This window comes from Onychomys torridus, chromosome 10 (assembly GCF_903995425.1).
Source record: "Onychomys torridus chromosome 10, mOncTor1.1, whole genome shotgun sequence".
Lineage (NCBI taxonomy): Eukaryota > Metazoa > Chordata > Mammalia > Rodentia > Cricetidae > Onychomys > Onychomys torridus.
The window spans coordinates 22,816,611-22,842,493 of NC_050452.1; the positions used below are offsets into that span (position 1 = coordinate 22,816,611).

The window sequence follows — 25,883 nt, forward strand, 5'->3', positions numbered from 1 at the left end:
TGCTAACCGATTTCTGACTGGATATGAGGAGCCCTGCACAAGAGGGAATTCATGTCTGGCCCTATACATGGTCAAAAGCCCATGACTAGAGAGACCATAGGCCCTAACAGGGAACTTACTGTTGCTATTTTCTTAAATGGTCATACTATACTCTAACATATAACTATACTATGGTCTAAATATTTATGTTTATACCATAGATTTTGGCTTCTCTCAACTTTGGCCAAAGATGATTCCTTTTACAGTGGGTAGTGGTTAATGCAGAGACTCACAACTGGTTAAAGGGCTGAGTACAAATAACACTCAGTGTTCAGCTGTGGGTAGGTCATCTTTATCAACCTCCACCACCCAAGGCTCAGGAACCTTTGAGGCAGAAACAGGGGGCAGAAAGAATGTAAGAGCCACAGGATGGGAAGGAAATCTGTGAAATGCTAACTTGTGTACAACACTCATGTCACACCCATGTACACATGGGCAGCACTAATTAGATAAAGAGGTATTAACAGCAATGAAAAAGGGGACATGAAATTGGGAAGGAGATGGTTTGGGGACCTAGGGGGAGTTGGAGGAAGGTAGTGGTGGGTGGATATGGGCAATATCCATTGTATAAATAAAACTTTCAAAACTAAAAAATAATTTTAAAAACACTGTAGCAGGAATCTTAGAAGGTCTTATTAATAAAAACAAGCCCAGGACTAGATATTGGGGTGAATGCTGGAAGATCAGAGAGACAGAACGGGCCACAGGTATCTCGCCTCACCAATTCCTCAGCTGATCCTGTTTCCTCCGACTGGAAGCCTCTGTGTCCTTATCCAAATGAATCTCAGCTGAACTGTGTTGCTCCAAAGCCTAAAAGCTTAACCAGCCAAAAGCTTCTAGTTTCTGGTCTTCATACCTTACATATCTTTCTGCTTTCTGCCATCACTCCCTGGGATTAAAGGCGTGTGTCACCATGCCTAGCTGTTTCCAATGTGGCCTTGAACTCACAGAGATCCAGACAGATTTCTGCCTCTGGAATGCTAGAATAAAAGGCGTGAGTGCCGCCATTTTCTAGCCTCTGTATCTAGTGGCTATTCTGTTCTCTGACCCCAGATAAGTTTATTAGGGTGCACAATATTCTGGGGAACACAATACCACCACAAAACACCACCGTTCTCAAACAGCTCCATTTCAGGTCCCCTTAACATCTGGAAATAATCAAAGCTATATCAAAATAACCTTTGCATAGGTCAGTTATAGCTGTTGACACTTACCCTGAAGCACCCACACTGAGAAATTCTAAACAAATGTCTTTTAAGGTGATAGTTGCAAAATAAATCATTTGCAATGTTAACTAAACATTCTCAAGTGAGAATCTTGACTGAGATGACCACGTCTGGGAGTCTATGATACCTATTTTCAGAGCAGACAGCCAGAAGATTTGGCCTATGTCTGCTTCAAACTAAGACATGCAGGAAGACAATGGCCTCACTTCCTGCAGGACACTTAGATGAGGATGGACTTCACAGACCATAAGATGCTTCCACTGCATTCCACAGCTCCATGGCATCCACTTTGAAAACATATCCACTATTCAGTACAATTTTACGTTTGAATTTACCAACCAACTGTTCCCTGTAAAGTTCTCAAATACTATAAATTAACAAATGCCAGATTAAGCAGGGGCTACCATTGCACCTACACAGTGTGGGGTTTCTAGGCCTCTCCACGGAAGGACAATACCAGAGCTAAACATAGCTATCTCCCACTGCTGTCCAAAGCTGCCCAGGCGCTGTGCTGCAGGGACTTCAAGAAGTATCTCCAGCCACCAATGACAATCTGAGAAGAGAGTGCCATTAGCCATGCAAGTGGCTCCATGCCTGTTCCTTCCATTCCTGGGTCTCCCTCAGCACATGATGCCTCAAAAGAAATGAAACATCTTTGGAAGGACTGGCAAGTATGGAATCTGATCCAGCCAATACAAGTGTTGTATGAAGAAGACAAAAAAAAAAAAAAAAAAAAAAAATTGCACACTGTGCAGAACAAAGAGACATCACAGGGATGCTGAATGTGACCATTACCACATGGTGCCACCAAGACATGTATGGTCAGACTGCCTCAGGCAGTGAGTTCAAAGTCCTTGAGTACTGAGGGCCACAGACACGCATTCATCCACGTGTGCATGATAGCCTGTGTTCTCTGGGGAAACAGGCCAGAATAGTCATTTTAGAACAGCTGGTGTTACCTGGAGCCTCATCAGCATATGCACATGTCAGTGTATGATCTGTTTATCCAGCACTACTCTGGAGCATGCTCCCCCCTTGCTCTTCCCCATCCTTTCCCACCTGGCCCCCACCACACTGGCAGACACAATCTACAATAGATACTCACTGGATACACTGCTTTATTTTTAACATCAAAGGTCCAGCAATCTTTACCAGCAATCTTAAGGGCTCAAAAGGATGTTTTTAGTTGTTCTTGCTGATTTAGATCTTTAGAAGCTTCTCTATAAATATAGAAAGTCTTGTATAAAATCACTGAAAGAAATCCTGAGCAGGACATCTATGATGCCTCTGTGGCTCTGCATTCTGACAGGAAGATAGGAAAGGAGGAGGAGGAGGAGGGAGGGGGGGGGGAGGGGAGAATGGGAGGGGCTTGAAGACACATTCAGTTCTTGGGACCAAGGACCAGGGATCAGAGTTATCTTCTCCTTCCCAAACTGGGAAGGCACACACAAGTCTGCCCAAAGAACCAAGAAGCTTCATGCTTGGCTCCCAAGTGTGGCCTGGAGGGCTCCAGATAGTCTTAACCAACTATGGCCTTGCCTGGGTGGATAGCACAGGGCAGAATCTAGGATGTCAGCGCCGCCCCCCCCCACCTCTAACAGTGGCTCTGATCCTACAAGTCCCCAACAATTAATAAAGTGTGGGGGGAAGTCTTGAGGTCATAGTAAAGCTATGATTCCGTGCAGAAATTATCGAATTAAGACCTACCAATATGCAGGTCTTAAAAAAAGCAAAAAAATGGGAGGCAGATGTTGCTGCCAAGTCGAGAGCCTTAGGAGGCCCAATCCCTGCTAGAATCTTAAAACAACCTACCCAAGTGACCCAATTCTGAGAGATGGGCAAGCCCAGAATCACCAACTCCCCAGTATAGGGAAGCCAAGACTGAATTAATCTAGCTTTTTTTTACCCGAACTGCTGCATTTAAAGTCCAAAGTGGGGGCTGCAGAGATTGCCAGCAGTTAAGAGCACAGGCTGCTCTTCCAGAGGACCAGAGTTTGATTCTCAGTACCCATCTGAACTCCAGTTCCAGAGGTTGGATGCCCTCTTCTGGCCTCCATGGGCACAGGCACCTACCTGGCAGACAGACATGCATGCAGGCAAAACATCCATACACATAAAATAAAATATATGATTTTTTTTAAGCTGAGGATCGAACCCAGGGCCTTGCGTTTGCTAGGCAAGCGCTCTACCACTGAGCTAAATCCCCAACCCAAAATATGTGTTTTTTAAAAAAACTTTAATTACTAAAATCAGACTGGCCAAGTCCTATAAGGATTGTAAGATAAGCTGTGCTTGGAATAAGGCGTCTGAGAACACCACTTCTATTCAACAGGGTACAGGTGATGACCACCACAAACTCTCACCTGCTATACCCACAGTTAGAGGGAAAGGCACGGAACTCTCCCAGGGGATATATTAAAGTGGGTGGGAAATCAGAGGCAGAAGAGCTAAAAATCCAAGCCCTCTGCACACATCTGCCCATCAACAGGGACCAGACGAGGCAAATACAGTGCCCGGTGGTCTCTCTAGTGTTAGGAAGGACAGAGAGGACCAGGTCTGCATTGTAGTGTGGGAGGGGGGAGTACATGTGCCTGTACAGGAGGAGCAAGAGCAACCCAAACACAGCATAGGTGCTTAACCACTTCTGTAGGAGGAAGCGGGCAGTGGCCTCTTTCAATGCATCTGAAGGATTTTCACTGTGGAATTGGCCTTTGCAAGTATTTTGTATATATATATATATATATTTTTTTTTTAAATCAGGCAAGAAAGAGTGATGCCTAAAAATCCAAACCAAATGAAATAACTTAACTGTTACCACCTGGGAAAGGTCACCCAGAGAATTATTTCAAAGCACATGAAAACACCACTTCACTATCTAGCTGGTAACCTCAGCCAAGAACAAAAGTAAGCACTAGGAAACGTTAAGGTGAACTCAGTAATCTTATTCTTGATAACTGACAATGTTGTTTTGAACCTACTACCTAGAGAAGAGTGGAACAAATAGTACTATTGCCTCTCCTCATTCAATTTATGCTGCTACAATAGTATGCTCAAGACCGAGTAATTTATAGAGAACTGAGATGTACTTCTTTACAGTTCTTGAACCGGCTGAGAGACCTATGTTCCTCAAGGGTCTTCATGCTCCCAGGGTGGAAAGCAGCACAAGAGAGTGCATGAGACACAAAGGGCAGGAGGGGACCAAATTTGCTTTGCCACAATCTGTTTCTGCAGTAACTAACCCAAGACAGCATTAAGTCCTTGTGGTCTAATCACATAATAGGCCCCAGCTTCCTCCTTTGCTGACTAAGACATTAAGTTGCCAACATATGAACCTTGGGGTATATGTTCAAATCAAGGCACTTCATTAGAATCTGCAGCATCAAGGAAAAGACAGAGACATATAGATGAAGAGCAGAGGATTAAATGGATTAGAAATATCAATATAACTTCTTTTTGTTTTTTCAAAGACAGAAACAGGGTACTGCAGAGAACAGAACATTGTCTCTCTTTTCTTGGGGGCTGTGAGTAACAAACTTCCCTCAATGGCACTAGCTTCTGCGTGTTTCTATATGTTAAAATCCAGGGGGGGGGGCAATCAAGATCTGTATCCATCTCACTTGCATGTTGATTTGAGCGAACCAGCTGTGAAATAGCCAAACTCAGACGAGGTGTTGGAAATAATGTGGCTGTTCCCAGTTTGACTGGGTTGGATAATGGAATGGTGTTGGTACCAGCTGAGCAGCCTCAGATGGCAAAGCTATGGGCTGTCTATGAAGTCAGGTGATGTCTAGAGAGCAAATGAGACAGCCACAACTAGTCACTGTTGACCCTACATTATGGGTGCATGGGACTCATCTATTGTTCCCTCTAGCCTGATGTACATGTCAATGTTTCCACAAGGTTTCAAATGTCAGAATCCAGAGGTCAGAGTTGATGCCACACCCATTCATATGGCATCCTGTAATCTAGAAGAAAAAAAAAAGTGTGCAGTCCACAAATTGGAATTTGGCAGCCATTTTCTGAATGAACACATTCTTAGAAACCTTTGCCTCCCCATTTCCCCACTGATGGACTGAGGGGTGAATACCTCTCCACCTGTGCATGGAATCCATATCGCCCCCACTTGACTCATCTGCTTCTCACTCTATCCTTGGCACCCATTGCCCAATCACCTACCAAACTCAAATCACAATTCAGCCAAATTCTCCCTGCTGTCCACTCTCCTGTCTAACACCCATACTCTCCTTCCAAGTGTCACTTTATCTATACACCAATCATACCCTACAGCCACCTTACTCAGCAAACTGCCAGCCTTGAACAGTTACTTACTGCAGACTCAATAGTTTCCTCCCTGAGCTGTAAAGACTAGAACCTGGTCCTCTTCACATTGTCTCTCCACCCCAGCCCTGTCTGTGCTTGACAATACATGGACCATGCCAATTTGCTCTAAGAACACAACAAGAGTGAATACAACTAATTGTCTCTTTCATTTCAGCTTTCTACGGTATACTCGGGCTTTGAATGGCTCACAGAACCAGTGTGTTGGAGCAAGAAGGAATGTGACGCTCCTTCTGGTGTCCTCTTCACATTTCATAAGCAGGGAAACTTAGGCATGACAAGTGGAGGTGATGTGACTGAATGCCTGTGACCGCATGGTGAGTCCTGCCTCTGAGTTGAAGCTTCTGAAAGGTTGTGCGGGGTCAAAGGCCAGGAAGGGCACAGGTAATGGATGGCAGTGAGCAGACTCAGGATGCCCCTTGACCCTAACAGAGACAGTTCTGGTTAGTCTAGCCTGTATGAGTCCTTCTGGAAATACCCAGAGTTGACACCAAAAAAAATGGAGAACAATGACTTCAGTAGCACAGACCATAGTAACATCAACTCATAGCAACTAAAAGTTAAACAAAGTGGCCATATTGTGTCCAAGAGCCATGAACCTTTGCCACCACCCTGCAATAAGATTCCTCAACTTGGTACAAGTGTCTTATTTTGCCCTAAACCAAAGTAAATTAATGCAAGTGACCCTAATTCAAACTCTGGTGTCAATCAACATGCTCACCTCTGCAACAAAACATCCAGAAGAAAGACTGGAAGGGATGGAATACTCATTTGACTCACAGACTCAAAGGTCTCAGTCCAATGTCTACCAGCTCTGCTATTTATGGACCAGTGAAGCACAGCATCATGGTAGAAAAGGCAGGGGGGTACAATTTTTGGCCACTTGTCATGCCAGGAAGCAGGAAAAGAGACAGCAAGGGACCTAAGACATAATCCAGTCTTTAAGGGCAGGCTCACAGTGACCTACTTCTCCAAGATAACTTTCCAGCAAACTCCCCAAACAGCATTGCCATCTGGTGGCCAAGCCTTCAGTGCATTAGCCTTTAGAACAGTGGTTCTCAATCTGTGGGTCATGAGCCCTTTGGGTGTCAAATGATCCTTTCATGGGGGTCATCTAAGGCCATCAGAAAACACAGATATTTACATTATGATTCATAACAGTAGCAAAATTACAGTTACAAAGTAGCAATGAAAGTAATTGTATAGTTGGGGGTCACCACAACATGAGGAACTGTATTAAAGGGTCACAGCATTAGGAAGGTTGAGAACCACTGCTTTAGAACAGTTCAGATAGGATCCATATGAGCATTCATTGAAGTATTCTCTAAGTTTCTCTAGAATTCCCGAGATTAGAAAGCCTCCAAGTACATTGGTGTTTCGGGACAACTTTGACTCCAAGCCATCAGCAGACCCAGCATACACCGAGTACTGCTCAGATCTGGGAAAGGAAATGTTTTGTAAGGTGTATAACCTCACTATGCTGAGCCAACTGTTGCATGGGTCAGTCGGTATCTATCAATGCAGCCACAACCTTAACTCCATTTTCTAACCAGTGCCAGGCAGCTGACAACCTACCACACCATGATAGGATCCTCCTGAGGGCAAAGGGCTCCAGGAAGGGTTCAAACTGAACTGTAACAATGGGCTCAAAATGAGCAGCAGGCGGCCCAGGTGGTAAGAGGCCATGCTTAGATTGGTTCTCTCTGCAAATGGTATACTGTGATCTCACCATGCCCCACCCTAGCTTCCAGGATCCAGCCAAAGACATTGTGTGCATATTCAACCAGCTCATGTTGCCATTAAGGCAACGAACATCCAGAGAAGAATCCTAGTCTTTCCACAGTGGGAATGGAGTAACAGTGGGCATCAGGACACATGTCTTTCCATCATGTCAAAGACAGAAAGGACCAGTGCAAATCTAACAGTAACTGGGGGAAAGGTAAAAAAACAATTGCTCTCTTCTGGGAGCATCAGCTGTAACTAAGGAGGCAAATAAACTGTCAGCTAGTGTTGAAATGAAGGCAAGCATCCCTGTGTTTGCTTAACTTCCAACAGAGACCTTCAAAAAAGAGAAGGTGCTTGGGCTGCAGATGTGGGCCATTTTCCAAGGCTGCACTTCAAAAGAGGCCACCCGGCATCACAGTGTCAGGTACTCAGAACCAAGGCAGGCACCTGTGAGGAAGCCCACAGGCTTCTCCAGAAGGGCTCACGCAGATCAGAGCAACCATCCACTTAAGATCACAGGGAACGGAGGGGGAGGAACAATTTGTACAGCAGGGGGGCCATGTCAAGCTTTCTAGCTGCTGCTTCGATGGGGCAAGTGATCAAAATTGAACTAGAACTCGTTAGCTGAAAGCAAAGACCAAGAGGGAAATGACACTGAGTGGAAAAGCCGCTGCAGAAGAAAGCAAATACTGTTCGAAACAAAGTTGCACTAGGAAAGGCATCCCAATCATTTCAGCAAAACCATCAGTGACTGCAGGGTCACCTTCCGAGAACCTCATCAGGTGGCAGTGATGCCACAGAGGACAAGTATTTGAAATTGGTGACCTGACTATGTCATCGCTTCTAAATTCAATGTAACTGTTAAAGCCACAGGTGTAAGAGGTTCAGTAAAAAGCAAGTATAGGAAACTGGTCCTGAGACATCAAAACCAAACCTTTTAGAAAGGTGACAAAGAGAAAATCCTGAAAGTAGCTAGTAGTGGGGAGGACCTACTTCATACAAGGGAACAAAACATTAAGAACCAGTATCTCGTCAGAAATGGAAGAGAAGACAGCACACTGCCCTTAGAGTGAGTGTGGAGGGAGCCTGGGAAACTGAACTGACAGCCTAGGATTCTACACCCAGGAGAAATACATCGTCCTGATGAAGAGCTTTTCAGAAACACAAGAACCAAGGGAACACATCCCAGCAGCCAGGCACTGACATGCTAAAGGAGAGCCCTTAGGCAGGAAGATGCAACACAGAGGGATCTTGACCACACGAGCACACAGCCACAGAAATGACAGCTATGGGAATAAAGAGCAAGACTTGGTGTTATTTAAATCTCTTTAAAAGAGGATTCAGTGCACAGACAAAATATAACAATGTAAAATGGAGTTTATTCTATATAACAAGATTATGTATGTATGTATGTATGTATACACACATACATGAAATGGTTGCCATGAATTTAACTTCAAGGATTTCTTGAGGACAACAGGGGTACACCATAACTGTGCCAACCTCAGCCTCACAGCTTGTAGATAAGAAGTCACATGATAATGAGCTGTTCCCAAGTAAAAATTCTAATTACATCCCTAAAGTAATGATAACACAGTGAAATGGAATATCAAACATTCAATAAACTTGTGAGGAGGTGGGGGAGGGGAGCAAAGCACAAATGGGGGAAACCAACATAAGAAGCAAGGGCCAGCCTTTGGCTCAAATGCAGCAAGAGAGCAGCCTGCACACCCAGTTAAAGTAGGGACTATTACTCAGATTAAAAAAATAAAAAAGCAAAACTGAACTAGAACCAATCTTCACAAAAAGGCAGAGCGGACCCAAACTTAGGGTGCAGGGAAAGGCATCTTCCTGACAGAAGAGGCCAGAACGGCAAAGCTAGCAAATGAGGCTGCAAGCCAAGGATTATTTCCAGGATCAAGAAGGTCCTTTCTTAATAACAGAGGAAGCACTTCATCAAGAAGGAATAACAATTCTGTTGAGAATTAAACATGGAATTGCACACATTTAAGAAGGGGTAATGTGACACCTATAGAACATGAAAGGGGGAAAGTTCCCAGAAGTTACTGAGGAGACTTTAATGCACTGCTCCAATGATGGAGAGAACACAGGGCCAGGGCAGTCATCTAGACATAGAAGGTAAGGCATGATCCATCCCATCAGCCCACATGCCTGGTGCATTTATAGAGCACACTGTTGACAGGAAAATTCTACAAGAGCAGAGCACACCTTATGTCCAAGTGTGCACAAGTCCTTTGCCAAATAAACCATATTCTGGGCCTATTTTTTTTTTTAATTCAAGTTATAAACATGCGTTCTCTGACTTAAAAGTGTATCTGAGGACAGCTCAGAAACAGAAAGACTGGGCTGGGGGTTTAGTCAGCATGTGAAACCTTGGGTTCAATGCCCACCTGGTACTAAGGAAAAATTTTAAAAAGAGTCAAAAGGTGTAGGCAGAAGTTTCTTTCCCACCAGAAGCTCCCAAATAAACACACTGAGGCTTATACAAATGCGTAGCCAAAGGCTCAGTCTTGTTACTAGCTAATTCTTACATTTAAATTAACCCATATTCCTTATCTACCCTCTGACACATGGCTCGTGACTTGTTACCTCATGTTTTACACATCCTACTTCCTCTGCATCTGCTGGCAATTCCTCTGCCTCTGCCTTTCTTCCTCCTAGCATTCTCAGTCTGGCTGTCCTGCCTGAGTCTCCCTGTCCAGCTATGGCCCCGTCAGCTTCTTTATTGAAACAATCGCAGCGACACATATTCACACAGTGTAAAGGAATATTCAACAGAAAGGGGAAATTTAGAAGTATTTCGAACTGAATAAAAATAAATACACAACAGGCCAGGTGTGGTGGCACACACTTTCAATCTCAACACTCAGGAGGTAGAGGCTGGAGGATCTCTGTAAGTTCGAGCTCTAGGATAGCTAGGACTACATAGAGAGACCCTGTCTCAATAAATAAATAAGCAAGCAGACAAACAAAATACCAGAATATTTGGGATGATGCGAAAATAGCATTTCAGAGGCAATTTATAGCATGAAAAACTTACATTAAAGCCTCCAAAGTTCCCAAATAAGGGTCTCAATTGAACCTTAAAAAGCTACAAAAAAGAGGTAAATTCAACCAAAATAAGAAACACAATAGTTAAGCCTAGAAGAAAATTAATGAAATTAAGAGATCAATAAAATTAAATGCACATCTTTTAAGAAAATCAACAAAACTGATCAACCAGAAAATCAGGAGGTCAGAGGTCTGGGGGAAAGATGGGAGGGGACAGGTGAGGGAGAGGGGATGGGAGGGAGAGGGAGAGATAGAGAAAAGATACACAAATTACCAAAATCCAGAACACGAGCTGTGGGGTTGCAGAGGTGGCCACTGGGGAAGGATGTAGAAGTATGACAAAAACTTTACTCAGTGATTGTTAAAACCTGCAGAAAGTTGACAAATTCCTTGAAAGAAATACAAATCATTAAAGTCATATGAGAAATATAACCTAACTGTCCCTTCTGAATTCATGGATTTCCCATTCTACCACATATTCAGAAAGGAACGGCACCCATTTTACATGGTCCTCCTGAGAACTGAACAAGAGGAAGCATGTACCAACTCAGCTCTGAGATCATACTGGGTAGCACGGAAAGATGGAGTAAGGAACACCACAGAGTAAGATCATACATGATGGCAAATCAGAGCCAAAAATACGTAAGGAAGAGAATGGGTGCACAGAGGTCCCTGGAATACACCGGTATGTTTACATGCTAACAGCAAGCATGCAATTTCTCCCGTAGTGAGGAACCCAGGAAACCAGGACCATCCCTATAGATGCGTAACAGGGAAACACCAACAAAACACAACTGGCATTCCAGATTTAAAAAACAAACCAGAGAAAACTGGGGATAAAGGGAAACTTGTTCAGTTCAACAAAAAGCCTCCACAGAAACCCCACTGCTAACACAATTCTTAATGATGAAAGAATGCAGAACGCCTCCCCGGAAATAGAGAACAAGACAGAAACGCCACTCTGTACTTCCATCTGACATTCTACCAGAGGCACTAGCCAGTAAAGTGAAGTAAGAAAAAGAAAATAAAAGGCTTCCCAAAGGAAAACAAACTAAGCTGAATTCATGTACAAATGTGATCATTCATATGGAAAGTCCAGTGGAAATTTCTAAACTGCACTAGAAACCAGCTTGTTCATTTTCAGAACAATAAATCAATATAAAAACTGACTCTGTCTTCTGCTGTTAGTAAAAAAAAAACAATTATAAGTTAATATTTAAAATCAACATGAATTATGCCATCAAAATAGGTCTACTTAGGGACAGACAAGTCTGAAGAAATATATGAAACACACAAAAAAAGGAAAAAGATATGAAACGTCTGTATGTTGAAAAATCGCACATTTCTGAAGGAAAATAAAACAAGTTGTCTCAATGGAGAGATGAACTCGGTTCAGAAGTTTCTACATCTGTGGGTGCTTCTTCTCACCAGATTCATAGTATAGTTTTGGCAAGCAGCCTTTGTGCTAAAGCCAGAGAGATAATTCTAAAAGCTTATATTAAAAACTACAGGGCCTAAAGTAGCCAAAGTCACCTTGAAAATAACACTGCAGTTTGCTGCATCACAATACCTGATCACAGACTCCATGAAGCTACAGGACCAAGGTATAGTCTGGATGTCAAGGCAGACAGGGAGCAGCAACGCAACAGAATAGAAAGTCTAGAAAGATTCCCACCCAGCTATACGTGGAAAAGCGAGTCTCCTAAAGAAGTTGATAAGGTAATTTAGTGGAGAAAGGTTAGTCTCCTCAGCAAACATTGACGGCCTACAGGCAAAATAAATGGCTCTGATCTATACCTCACATCATATATCGAAGTTAACTCAAACTGTAAACATCATCAGGGAGTCTATCAGACCTTGGTGAGGCAAACAGCTTTATTAGATTTGTTTAGCCCTGCTGCACGGTGCAGGCTTGGCTTTCGGCAACTGGTCAATAAAACAAGGGGTCAAGATGAGTGGCCCTTGTCATCTGTCACCTGTGTTTCCCTGCGAGCAATGCCTTTGTAAAGTCACGGGAAAACATACGCACACAAAGGATGTCTAAGGACTACATTGTGGTTGATGGCGAAGCTTGGGCTTCTGAGGGTGACTGTTTTCAGTTTGGACATGGACCTCACAAAATATACTCCACTCTCTGTGATGCAGTCTGAGCTTACGGAGCAAGCGTTTAAGGAACACTTGTCAGTCTGTCTGTCTCTGTCTGTCTGTCTGTCTGTCTGTCTCTGTCTGTCTGTCTCTGTCTCTCTCTCTCTCTCTCTCTCTCTCTGTGTGTGTGTGTGTGTGTGTGTGTGTGTGTTGTGTGTGTATGGGGGGATGTGTGTATGGGGGGGATGAAATCACAGCTGGTGAGGAGCAGAGTGAGTGAGCCTCTGCAGAGCTGGAGCCTGATTCAATCATCCTGGTAGTGAGAGAGCAGTTAATTGACAGTTCTCTAAAACAGACCCAGCTAGCAAATGGACATTTTCTGCAGCAAACCTTATCTGGTTATATGAATTAAGAACTTGATGGGATTAAAGAAAAATGAGCTAATATCTTGGGAGAGAATACTCTGATTTTTTTTTCACACTGAACTTCCAGATATCTGTGCTGTTCTAACAGATGGCCTCGTTTGTGTACGGTTCCCTGGCTGGGGTGGTAATTATTATTATTATTATCTCCACTGCATGTCAACCCTGGGCTAGGCACCAGGCTGGATATTTTAGACTTTATACTATGTGACTTTTGTTATTTAGCTTCTTGCTACACCAATCCCTTGAGATAGTCAAACCAGTCTCATTTCTTTCCCCCAAAAGACCAAAACTCAGAGTGAGGAGCTCAGTGTGTAGTGAGCAATACATATATTGCTCACAAATATCAATGATATCGCCTTAACTGGGCAATAAAAAGATGAATCTCTATAGACATGATTTAGTTGAAGATCTGAAATAGGAAAAACCCCTCAGGATGGGGGGTGGAGTAAGGGGCTGGGGGAGGGGAGAAGGAGAGGAGGAGAGGAGGAAAGAAGACCACTTGAGGCAGAAGGAGGCTGGGGTGACCTGGCAGGAGCCAGCAGAAGGTGTGTGAGGCAGAAGATATTCTCTCGGGAGCACCTGGAGGGAGTACAGCTCTGCCAAGCAGCACTGATTCAGCGTGCAGGCTCTAAACCTGTACAAACAAAGTCCTGTTGTTTCAAGCTTCCAGACCTACATGGGACTTTGCCACCACGGCCTTGAGAAACCAGCACAGAGACAGACACTGGGCAAGGATGGTTCAGACACAACACAAAAATGGCAATCCATAAAAGAAACTAGCCGATAGACAATTTAAAATTTTCTGCTCTTAGAGCAATACTATTAGAAGGAACACATTTTACAAGGAAAAAAAAAACTGCAAGCCATGTAAATAAAGAAGGGCTTGCTTGGAGACTATTATGAACTCTTAGGTGGGGCACAGTGGCACACACACTTAGAGGCTAAGACAGACTGATGTGAGTCTGAGACCAGCTCAGACAACATAGTGCAATCCTAACTAAAACAATCACAAATAAAAATAAACACATTCTCAAAACTCCACAGTAAGAAAACAATCAACCCAATTTAAAAAGGATGGGAAAAAAAAAAAACACACCAAACCCTGAATGGATACTTCCCCAAAGATGATACATGGATGGCAAACAAGCAATTAAAAGAGACTCATGGTTTGTACTAGGGAGACCGAGACCACACACCCATTTAAAGGCCTAGCCACAGCAGCAGACAAAGATGCAGAGGAACCAGCACCCACACACTGTGGTTGTGTGTGGCAATAGGCAATATGGAAAGTATTGGATTCATTTCTTAAAACGTAAACGTAAATTCAGCATGTTTTCCCATCAGCCCACCCTATGTATTTACGCCAGAAAACGGAAAACACTCATTGGCACGAAGTTTTATACACAAATGCTCTAGGCAGCTTTATTTGGAATAACCTAGCCCAGAAATAACCCAGATGCCCATCAGGCTGTGAAGAGACAACAAGCTTTGATTCAGCCCGACAATGGGATGATGCTTCCAGGCAACGAAAAGGAATAAAAGTACTTTCTCTTAATGGCCCTTCCATGCCACCAGCACAGCAGGGATCAAGAAGCTGAGAACAGGACATAGAGCAAAGCTTGCTCTGAAGAAGGCATGCCCCAGGAGCAAGCTGCTGCAGGATTGTGTGGAGTGTAGGCAGCACCCAGAAGCCAACGCAGCCTTGACACCCCTTAGCATGACACCAGTCAAGGGCAGGTACTTAGGAGCCAGAGCCATAGTTTGGTCCCTTGATGGGGATGTTCTGTATGCTGTGAATGTGTGTTGCTCTGATTGGTTGATAAATAAAGCTGTTTGGCCAATGGTGAGGCAGAATAAGGTTAAATGGGACACTCTACCTGGAGAGATAAAAGAAAAGAAAGGAGAGCAGAGGAGAATCCAGCGAGCTGCCAAAGGGGCAACACGTAGTGGGATGCAGGTAAAGCCACGGAACATGTGATGATGCATAGATTAATAGTTATGGGCTAATTTAAGTTGTAAGATCTAGCTAGCAAGAAGCCTGAGCCAGTAGGCCATACAGTTTGTAATTAATCTAAGCCTCTGTGTATTCATTTGGGTCTGAGCGGCTGCAGGGCTGAGAGGCTGTGGGAGCCGGGCAGGACCAGGAAAACTTTCAGCTACAGTCCCTGTTTGTTGAGAGGGTGAAGCACATCAGGCCATGGAAGACATGCACTGTTTAAGCCTTTCCTCTGTTCACAAAGTCTTTCACAAAAGACAGACTTTTCTCAACAAATCTCTTCCCCCAAACACCCAGACTCAGCTCACAAGGTACTACGCCTCCCTTGGGTGGGGACGGAGGGGGCTCTCATATCTTCTTGTTCCAACAGGGGTTGGCAGGGCTACCCCATGAGCATGCAGGAAAGGCAGTAAGGCCAGGAACTCTTCAGGGCACGAAACCAGTCTTGGGGCGGTGAAGCTGAGTCTCAACTAAGGTGGGAGGAAGATTCAGGGGTTCGGAGTAGGGGAAATGGAGGTCCCACCCCTCAGGCCCAGTGGCACAAAAGCATGTGCTTGAGCAAGCAGCTCTCTCAAATGCTGGCCACAAAATCCAGTTCGTCAAATGAAGATTTCCAGGTACTTGGGACTCTGATGAGTGGCTCTGGAACAGGCCCTGGAAGCTATCTTTCATCTCTCCAGCAAAGTAACAACAACAGAAAAACACCCTCATTGCAGGGGAATTGACAGGAACGACATGAGCTCCCTCACATCCTCTGGCAAGGCTGCGCAATACCAGAATGGCTACCCCAGGTTTGGAGTACACCCCACGCCCACATGACACCCACGTCGCCTACAAAGGCCAGTCAGAGGTGTGCTCCTTCCCAGACACATCTGTGAGCCACATCACCACTGACTTCCTCTCCAGGCGCTCGCCCAGCCAGACTCCAAAGACTTCTCACCATCACAGGGAGAAGAAGGGGTGAACAAGAGCGCTTCGTGGCTGTGACCGTGGGGACACAGAGCCCTCGGGAAAGGTAAATGCAAGCATTAGTAAGCATGCTGGGTCTCATCAGTGCTGGCCTGCTCCCAGCTTGCTCAGCATCTCTAGAGAAGGCTGCTGCAGCCGAGGAGGATGGGCCCAGGCTTCTCTGATTCTCCTCCTATGTGGGCATCCTCAAGGTCTACTGCTCTCAGATCCCAGGCTGGCGAGTCCTGAGGCCACTGAGCAGACAACTTAGTTGGCACTGCTCACTTGGTAAATCCATGGTACCTCTACTGTGTGCCGGACTCCTTCATCATAACTAGGTCCTCAGAGCTGACTTGGAAGTGAGTGTGGCTTACCCTATCTTAGAGGAAAGCAGCCACACGAGGCAACAGTATGAACTGGTGGGCTAGCTGCTCCTTTCCTCTACAGATAGCTAAAGGGTCAGAGGCCAAAGGCCAAATAAGCAAGCCCTCACAGAGATGACCTTTGGAACTTGGAATGATAGGTACCAGTTCTCTCCCAGGCGACAGGCTTTGAAACCACAAGGCCCCGGGGAACTGGCTTCATTATGTAAGCATCTCCTTAACATGACAGAGTACCCTGCCCCACCTGTCACAGGGTGTAACTGGGCCACCACTTCCTACTCATGTTGTCAAGTGCCACCACATCCAAAATGTTCAGTCCATGCTCTTAAAGTTCTATCTTGATTTTGAGGATACAAGTCACAAGATAGGTAGGCCCAAGGGGAGGGGATTAGGTCTATTCCCACCAGCCAACCTTCTGCCACCAGTGAGAGCTCCAATCTGGAGCCTCGTCCAAGCTACCCTGTACCTTGTCAAAATGTGCTTTCTGACCCAGACACAGAAGGGCTGCAAACTCACCCTCACTGCAGTGAGCTGCATGCTGGCCACGCTCCCCTCAGACCCCACCCTGTTCTCCTATCCCACAGCAGCCCTCCATCATGTGGGACCAGAAATCCTTCGTGCCACAGCAAGACCCAGGGATGCACCTCAGAGGTGAGGGCCGCTTATATGAGGACAGGCAAAGCCACACTCGGGAGACAAGACCCAGAGACAACAAAAGCAGTCTACCTCTCCTCAAAAGGCCAAGCCTTTCCCAGTCAGGGGTCCTAGGACATCCTGGCTAGGACATCCTTGGCTGCCCCAGAAGGGCTTTTCCAGAAGATCTCTAGGAACATAGACAACAACTTCACCACTCAATTCCAGGTTGCTTACTCCAGCAACATCCCATGAGACCTCATTAAAGGAGTGTGGGGGATATTTTTATGTCAACTTGACACAAGCTAAAGTCATCTGAGAAATGAGAAAACAAAACACCTCATAACAGGGGCTGTAGGCAAGCCTGTAGGACGTTTTCTTAATCAGTGACTGATGGGGGAGTGCCCAGTCCACTGTAGGTGGGGCCATCCCTAGGCTGATGGTCCTGAGTCATGTAAGAAAGCAGGCTGAGCAAGCCATAAGGAGTAAGCCAATAAGCAGCATCCCTCCATGGACTCTTCACCAGCTCCTGCCTCCAGGTTCCTATCTCACTTGAGTTCTGCCCTGACTTCCCCAGCTTGCATTTGGGCGTGGTGTTTATTGCAACAATAGTAACCCTGACTAAGATAAGGGAGCATTGTCTAAAATCCTTGTGCCCATCCATCCTGCCATAATCTCCTCTCTGTCCAGCTGTCTGAAGCAAGCTTGGGGTTACTACCACCTGCAGCCAAACATTAAACCTGCCCCCTGGCATTTGCCAATAACCTAACCCATGCCCACCAGAATGTCCTTACCCAGCCTGCACTGCTCTGACAAATCTCTGGGCTGCTACACAGCCAGCCCTGGCTGCCCACCCCACTTCACCAAGGAACCCTTCCTGCTGCCTCCACTGAGGAATGTGCTGATGGCGGAAAGGCCCCCATCCCCTCAGTTCCTCAGGACCTATACCCACCCCAGGCAGAGGCTGGGCAAAAGAGAATGTGACTCCATCCCACAAAGCCCTCACCACCTTGAAGGGTAAAGGCGATAGAGTGTAAGACCCTGGGAAGCTTGCATCCGATAAATTGCATGGCCGGGTGTTCCCACCTCTGCCTTCTGCTCCCTTCCTCCCATGCTCAGTGGTACCCACTCTTCCTAGGGTACAGCTGGTGTCCTGCGGAAGCTGTCCTGTGCCTACACAGGCTGAGAGCCAGAATCAGCATAGATCTACAAGATGGATGAGCTACGGAGCATTTCAGCCTACGTGATAAAAGTTCCAGAAGTGCAAAGGCCTCCTGAGACCGTAAACCAGGCTCTCACATAGGAACATAGAGCCTAAGGACAGAGTGCCACCCTTCAGCAAGGCTTGCAAGAAGCCTACTGTCCGTCCCCAACATTCCTAGCATCAACAGGGGCTGGAGAGGAGGAAGTCTGCTGCAGGAGCAGAGGCTTCAGCAGAGGCTGGGGGGAAGGCGCAGCAGGTATTCTCCCGCTCAGAAGGGCGGCAAGCCCAGAGCAGGGCCAGCCCCAGAAGAGGCACAGTCAAGGCTCCTTGAGGTAGAGAGAGGGCAGTGGTTGTCTTAGGTGCACAGTGCCAGGCCAGCCAAGACTGAGTGCAGCCTGCAGGACATGGTTCCATCTGGACGCCTCTTGGAAGAAGCCAGTGGAGCTTGTGAAGCACAGGTGCCCGGCTCAGGCCTAAAGGGGAATCATTGAGCAATGGCGCTCCTACACTGCAGACACAGAGGCCGGCTTGGCAGAGGACCATTCCAGAAGCCATCCGGCTTAACAGAATCAGCACGAACACTGTGCTTACCGTGGCTAGCTCGTCAAACTTGCCGAAGAGTTCATTGAGCAGTTTCACCAGTTCCTGGGCCGTGCACTGGGATGCCAGACCTGTGAAACCCACGATGTCTGCAAACAGGATGCTGCAAGAGAAAGGGGAGCCAAGTCACCTCTTCTTAGTCACTCAGGAAATCATGACCTAGGAGTTGCATAGCCTTTGCCATCTGTACCCTTACTTACTCCTCAAAGCAGACTGGGAGATTTCCTCTCTCTTACAGGCAAGAAGACCTGGGCTTCTAACAGCTGCTAGGGACACCTCTTGGTCACAGAGGGATTGGCTAGCGGCCAGCCACTTGAGCTTGCCATCCCCCACACTGACCCCTCACCCCACATAGGGAGCTCCTATAACGGCCTCTACATCTAAGGAAGTAAAGTGGCCAGCTTTTAAGAAAGGATGGTCTCTCCCCACCAACCATCTTCTTCCCCTTCTGCTACCTGGATGCATGTGCCCAACAGAGTGCCAGAGCCAAACCCCTAAATCACTATGTAGAACAGTGGTCCTCAACCTGTGGGTCATGACCCCCTTTAGGGTCGAATGACCCTTTCACAGAGGTCACCTAAGACCATCAGAAAACACAGATATTTACATTACAATCCATAACAGTAGCAAAATTACAGTTATGAAATAGCAACAAAAATAATTTTACGTTTGGAGATCACCACACATGAGGAATTGTATTAAAGGGCCACAGCATTAGGAAAGTTGAGAACCACTGGTGTAGAAGGTCCATAGGCCCACATGACTTCCTCCAAGTCCTGGATGTCTATGGCAGAACTAAAGTCAGCCTTTAGAAGAACATGGTGCCTGCTCAACTTCCTACAGAAGATGAGACTCTAGAAGGTATTTCTTATTATCTCCTCTTTCAAAACTAAAACAGATTCTGCAAATATCTGAGAGGTGAAAAATCATAACAGTGTTTGTCTTTCAACATTTTTTAGCTTTAAAGTCTGTCTTAAAATATGCTGCTCAAACATTCAGAGCTTTCCCGTCATTTCAGGACTTCCAGAAGCTAGATGCCCCACCCCCGGTACCCCTGTGTGGGAGCTTCAAATGTCGGATAAAAAGAAATGAGTGTTCTTGTGGACAGCAGTGGGTGTCACCAACGATAAGCCAAGTGGGACAACACCAGAAGAAATCAGGGGTTAGTGCTAGACTCTGGCAGAACTGTCCCACTCCACTAGCCACAGCGAGGAGACTTGGTCAGCCCTGCCTTGTGCCCATTTCTCAGCTGTGACCTGGAAATGAGAGCTCACGTGTTTATAACCGTGTACAATAATTTTTATTACTTTTGTTTTAATTTTTTTCATACAGTATATTTTTATCCCATTCTTTCTCCCTCTCCAAGCTTTTTCCCCCACCCATCCACCTAACTTGATGTTCCTTCTCTCTCTTAAAAAAGCAAACAAAAACCCAAAACTTAAACCAAACCAAGTTTTTTTAAAAGTGCAAACACACACACACACACACACACACACACACACACACACACACACAGGAAAAAAAAACATGAAGTCCATTCTGCGTTAGCCAACTACTTCCGAGCATGAGGCTGGACACTCCACTGAAGAGAACTGGTTTTCCCTCTCCCAGCATCTTTTGGACTTTGTGTCCACTTCCCCTCCCCCGCTGGGACTGTGTGTGGCTTGAACCTGTGCGGTCTTACTATGCTGTTACAGTCTCTCTGAGCTCAAACACGTATCCGTCCTGTTGCGCCTGGGGAACTGTGGTTTCCTCGTGGCCTCCTTTCACAATCATTTGAAGTGGTGTTTATGTACTCGAAGGTTGCTCACTGAGGACTAGCTAGGCTGAGCAGGTGCTTGGGATGGACCAATAAACATCTCTGCCCTCGGGATTCTTTCTGGCCAGGGGAAGGGGATATTTGAAGTATGCCAAGGCTTTTCATTTAACTGTGGTGAAAACAGACAAGGAGATGAGTGAGGAGCCCCGACTGCCAGCTATGGTCAGAATAGCTCTACTTGACAAGAAGAAGACAGGGTAGGAAGGAGACACTGAGGGAACGGGGCTCCAGGGGAGGGGCCCGGTGCTGCTGCTCCGTGTCCTGCAGGACACAGAACTCTTTTTACTTCAGCCTTTGAATGTGCCTTCCTATGACTTCGGACTCTCCTCCCCGTAAATTAGGCATTGTCTCACTCAAAATCGCTCCTAGATAGTCCCTTCTCTCCTGTTGCTTTCCAATTCCGCATCTCCAGCTGTCGTCACTTTGACCAGGATATGCCTTGGTGTGGGTCTCTGAGTTTATCCACTTTGAAACATACGGAGCTTCCGGAATATACAGATTAATGTGGTGGGTTTCGGCTGTTGTTTTAAGGAATATTCTTAGTGATTGCTTCTTCAAGTATCCTGTCTTCTCCTTCTTCCCTTGTCTAGGGAATCTCAGCATGTGCGTGTTCATAAACTTGGTAGCACCTCACAGAGTTCTGAAATCCTTCCTATTTCTCCATTTTCCTCACTCTCCTGCAGCCTGGAGATGCTCACGGCTCTGCCATTAAGCTCACTTATTCTTATGCTGCCTGCTCGAGTCAGCCACTGCACCCCTCCAGAAAATGTTTCACTTCACGTGTAGATCTTAAATATAGAACTCCTATTTGATTTGGTTATTTTTTAAAAAGTCTACTCTGTTGGTATTCTCCGTTTGGTGAGAAAACATCGCCATGGTTTCCTTTAATTACACAGACACAATTTGTTCTTTGAACACATTTAAAATCGCTGACTTAAAATGTTTGTCTAAGAATCCCAGTGTCTAGGCTTCCTTGGGGACAGTTTCTGCTGACTGCTTGTTTTGCCCATGTATGAGCCATACAAACTTTTTGCAGCATATCCCGTATATTTCTGTTGAGAGCACAAGGCAGCAGCTCTAGAAACCAGAGTCTCCCCCACCCCCATCGGAGGGCCCCAGTTACGACTGTCTGGTTTTGACGCTGTCTGTGTGAACTAATTCTGCATAGGCGTCGTCTTCTGAAATTCCCATGACTGTGCCTAGACCTCTGCAAAGCATCCATGTTCACTCCGTGCGCAGTTTTCCCTTACATTTTTCTCCAGCCACCGTGCTGCCTGTCTCCGGTGTCACCACTGCTGGAAACGATGCTGAAGGGTCACCCTGGACCATTCTCAACAGAGGTGTTGAGCAGCTGTGGTGGAGGCTGACACGGCTGGAGACGGCTGAAGAGAGGGCTTCCCAGGGGATCCCCAGGCCGCCAAGCCCTGATGATTCCGACAGCAGAGCTTTGAAGGGGCACATTCTCAGCCTCCAGGGGCTGTGGAGCTGAGGAGGAAGAGCAGGGGGCAGGTGTGGAAGCCACAGAGCCCCACTCTCTTGATACTTCACAGTCTCTCTTGAGGACACACTGGGTGATTGCAGGAGTTTGGTGAATCACCAAGCTGGATCTAATTCCAGTTATTTCTGCTCTTACTGCTCTGAAATCATTGCCAAAAACAATGTCACAGAACTTAGTCCATTTTTCTTTCTAGGATTTTATACATTTCAGGTTATCATCAACTTTAATTGATTCTGTATATGGTATCAGATGAGGGTCCAATCTCATTGTTCCACATACGGATGTTCAGTTTTTCTAGCACTATCTGTTGAAGATAACCCTTCCCTTATTCCACTTTTATCACTCTTGAGGCCAGGTTGGGTGCATGTATGCAGGTTCAATTCTGGGCTCTTAGTCTATTCCATCCTAAGTTTCTGCTTTCGTGCCATACTGTTTCAGTCAGACAGCTTTGCAATATAATTTGTAGTCAAGAAGTGCAGTGCCATTAGATCAGAAAAATATAGTATGATTTACTTCTCTCAAATTCATTAAGACTTTTCCATGGCCTTATGTGATCGTGCTAGAGGAGGAGCCACCGGCACTGGAGAAGAACCTTGAGTCGGATGTTGCAGTCTGTTTCATCTACTAGCCCGCATCTACAGTGTTATCACAGTCCTCTCTCTTTGTTCTTCTGTCTGGATGTTCTGCTCACCATCAGAGAGTGTGGATTACCATTGCTTTGACGGACATTTCCCCTTTCAGTTCTATGGAAACTCGCTTTGCATAGTTCAGTGTTTCTGTGCTGGGTGTGTGTTGTTATGACTGTTACTGTAATCCGGCTCTTCCACCATGATGAAACGCCATCTCTTCTGGCCATTTTGATGTGAGTGTACTTGGGTTGATGAGGGCAAGGCCACCCTTGCTCCCTCCTGGTTCTCTCTCACACGGATGTTTTTCCGTCTCTACTCCTCCAGCTGGAGGTGCATCCTCCAATCTAAAGCAAGCGTCCTGTACACAAGGTGTAGTGAGGCTGCTTGGGTACTGTGGTTTGATTTGTGTCTGTTTGACCGAGGCTCCCATTCAGCCATTCTGTCTTTTGATTGATGGGGGATTTTACTCCATCTACATGGAGAGTATTGATGGTGAAGGGACTGCACTGCCTTTGTCTTTCCTCTTAGGTCCGGGGATCTTTCGTTTGTATTGTCTCTGTGTTCTGCTGCTGTCTGTTGGTTTTCTGGATTGAAATGCTGTGATTAGTCCCTCTTCCCCCCCCCCCCCGTTAACTTCCTGAATTAGTTATCAAATCGCCGTTCAGTCACATAGAAAAAAATGTACATTTTAACACCTCTTCCATAATTTACTCACCACAATTTTCATGCGTTCGTATCATATATTAAATTATTTTCCCATTACAATTATTTAAAAATCTTTGACTCTTAACTTTTTTACATTTGTTATGTGTTGTTCATGTTTGTGTGTGTGTGTGTGTGTGTGTGTGTGTGCATGTATGTGTGTGTACTGGTGCATATTTATGCTACAAAGCATGTATGGTGGTCAGAGGACAGCATGCAAGAGTTGGTTCTCTCCTTCCACCATGTGGGTTCTGGGGATGAAACTCAGGCCGTCAAGCTTGGCATCAAGCATCTCCCCTGCCCCCTTTGCCCGCCCCATGCCAGGCTTTTCATACTTTTTGTGCAAGCACAACTAGAAAACTATTGCCTTTATATACACACATGCAACATGTCTACATTCATACATGTTAACTTTACCAGTGAGTTTCTGTTTCTTATGCCACTGCGTTGCTGTATAGGAGTCTTTCACTTCACCCCGAGGATTCCTTTTAACATTTTTTTTATAATGCAGGTCAGGTGGCCACAAACTCCTACAACTTTCAACTATCTGACAGTGTTTCTGTCCTGCCTTTATTTCTGAAGAGAATTGTGCCAGGCATAGTACCTTTGGTCTATGGAGGTTTTTTGTTTGCTTTAAACATCTGGAACACGACACTTATGCTCTCTGCCCTGCATGGTTTCTGCCTAGAGATCCAATGAAACCCTAATGGTGATTCTGTTATTTACATGAAAGCACTTTCTGCTGCTGCTTTCAAAATTCTCACATTGTTTCTAACTTTCCAGAAGCTTATCACGTAAATTTCTTTAAGTTTGCCAGTGGTGGTGCACACCTTTAATCTCAGCACTCTGGAGGTAGCGGCAGGTGGATCTCTGTGAGTTTGAAGCCAGCCTGGTCTACGAAGTGAGTTTCAGGACAGCCAGGAATACACAGAGAACCCCTGCATTTACTGTTTATCTTATTTGGTGTCATATATGTTTCCTATTTCTGTATGCCCACTTCTGTCTCCATGTGTCTATCTGAAAAGCTTTTTTTAAAGTTTTACGGTCTGGGCGGTGGTGGCACACACCTTTGATCCCAGCACTCAGGAGGCAGAGGCAGGCGGATCTCTGTGAGTTGAAGGCCAGCCTGGTCCACAGAGCAAGATCTGGGACAGCTAGGACTACACAGAAAAACCCTGTGTTGAAAAAAGGAGGAGGAGGAGGGGGGGGGGGGGGGGGGGGGGGAGGAGGAGGGGGAGGAAAGAAGAAGAAAAAGGAAGAAAGAATAATAATAATAAAAGCTTTATGGCCCCTATTCCTACTCTTCTTCTTCAGCGATTCCTATAATGTGTGTTTTGGCCCAATGCTGACTTCTCACATCCCCTTATGAGATTCTTTTTTCTCTTTTTGACCCTCTGCCTGAGACCTTCCAGTGACCTGTCTTCCAGTTCACTGATCTTTTTTTTATTTATTTTTTCCCCTTTTTTCTGCTTGAGTCCCTATTCTTGAGGGAATTTCATAGACGGTTGCTACAGTCTTTAGCTTTCCGACTTGGTACTCCTTCATGCTTTTACTTCCTTGTTGAAACTCATTTTCCTTGTGCATAGTTCTTTTCTATCTTCATGAGAGTTATCTTTATTCTCTTATGAAGTCATCCATGTAAGTGCAATTTCTCAGATCTGTGTCTGCAGGTCTATCTTCCCCTTTTGTCTGGGGCGTCGTCTTTGCCTGGCTTTTCATTCCCAACCTTTAGAGACCAGTCTCTCAGAAGAGAGCAACCACATCACTTATTCCAGCCTTTATTCGGGCCCTTTATCAACTCTTTGTGTCTCCGGCAGGCAGCTGTGGGTTCCATCAGTTCATGCTGTCTGGAGCAGGGGACACATGTGTGAGAGTTGTGGTATCTTCGAGCACAAGCCCCACCTCTACTTCCCCAGCAAACCAGGACTGAATCAGACCTCTCGGAAATTCAGGACTCAAAGACAGATGCTGGTTGTTTGGGCAGCCCCAGAGCAGATGGGGAACTGGTCACCTCACCAATTCTCTCCCTCCCAGAGTGTGATGGATAGTTTTATGTCAACTTGACCCAAACTAAAGTCATCCAAGAGGAAGGACCCTCAACTGGGAAAACGCTCCTATAAGGTGGGGCTATAGGTATGTCTGTAGGGCATTTTCTTAATTAGTGATTAATAAGGGAGGGTCCAGCCCTTTGTGGGTGGAGCCATCTCTGGGCTGGTGGTCCTGGGTTCTGTAAGAAAGCAGGCTGAGCAAGCCATGGGGTGCAGGCCAGGAAGCATCATCCCTCCATGGTCGCTGCATCCAGTCCCTACCCTGACTTCTCTCAATGATAGATTATAATGTGGAGGTGTAAGCCAAATCAACCCTTTCCTCCACAACTAGCTTCTGGTCATGGTGTTTATCACAGTGATAGAAACTTAACCAAGACACGGGGAAGCTGCAGAGCTGGTTTGTGTATTTGTTTATCTTTCTGATTTGTTGAACAAGCAGAAGGCCAATGATACCCTACTCGTTCAAGTTACCAGAAGGCCCTCAACTGAGACGCCCTCCTACAGTATGCCCTC

The 25,883-nt window shown here is 45.7% G+C and overlaps 1 protein-coding gene across 1 annotated transcript in view; it reads right to left on the minus strand.

Annotated features, from left to right (window-relative positions):
* Window positions 1-25,883, minus strand: part of Adcy1 (adenylate cyclase 1) — a 126,983-nt gene that overhangs the window by 61,499 nt on the left and 39,601 nt on the right. Inside the window, exon 4 of the mRNA XM_036201588.1 lies at window positions 18,666-18,777. Within this exon, the coding sequence (XP_036057481.1) occupies window positions 18,666-18,777 (112 nt within the window). The remainder of the gene's footprint in view (window positions 1-18,665; window positions 18,778-25,883) is intronic.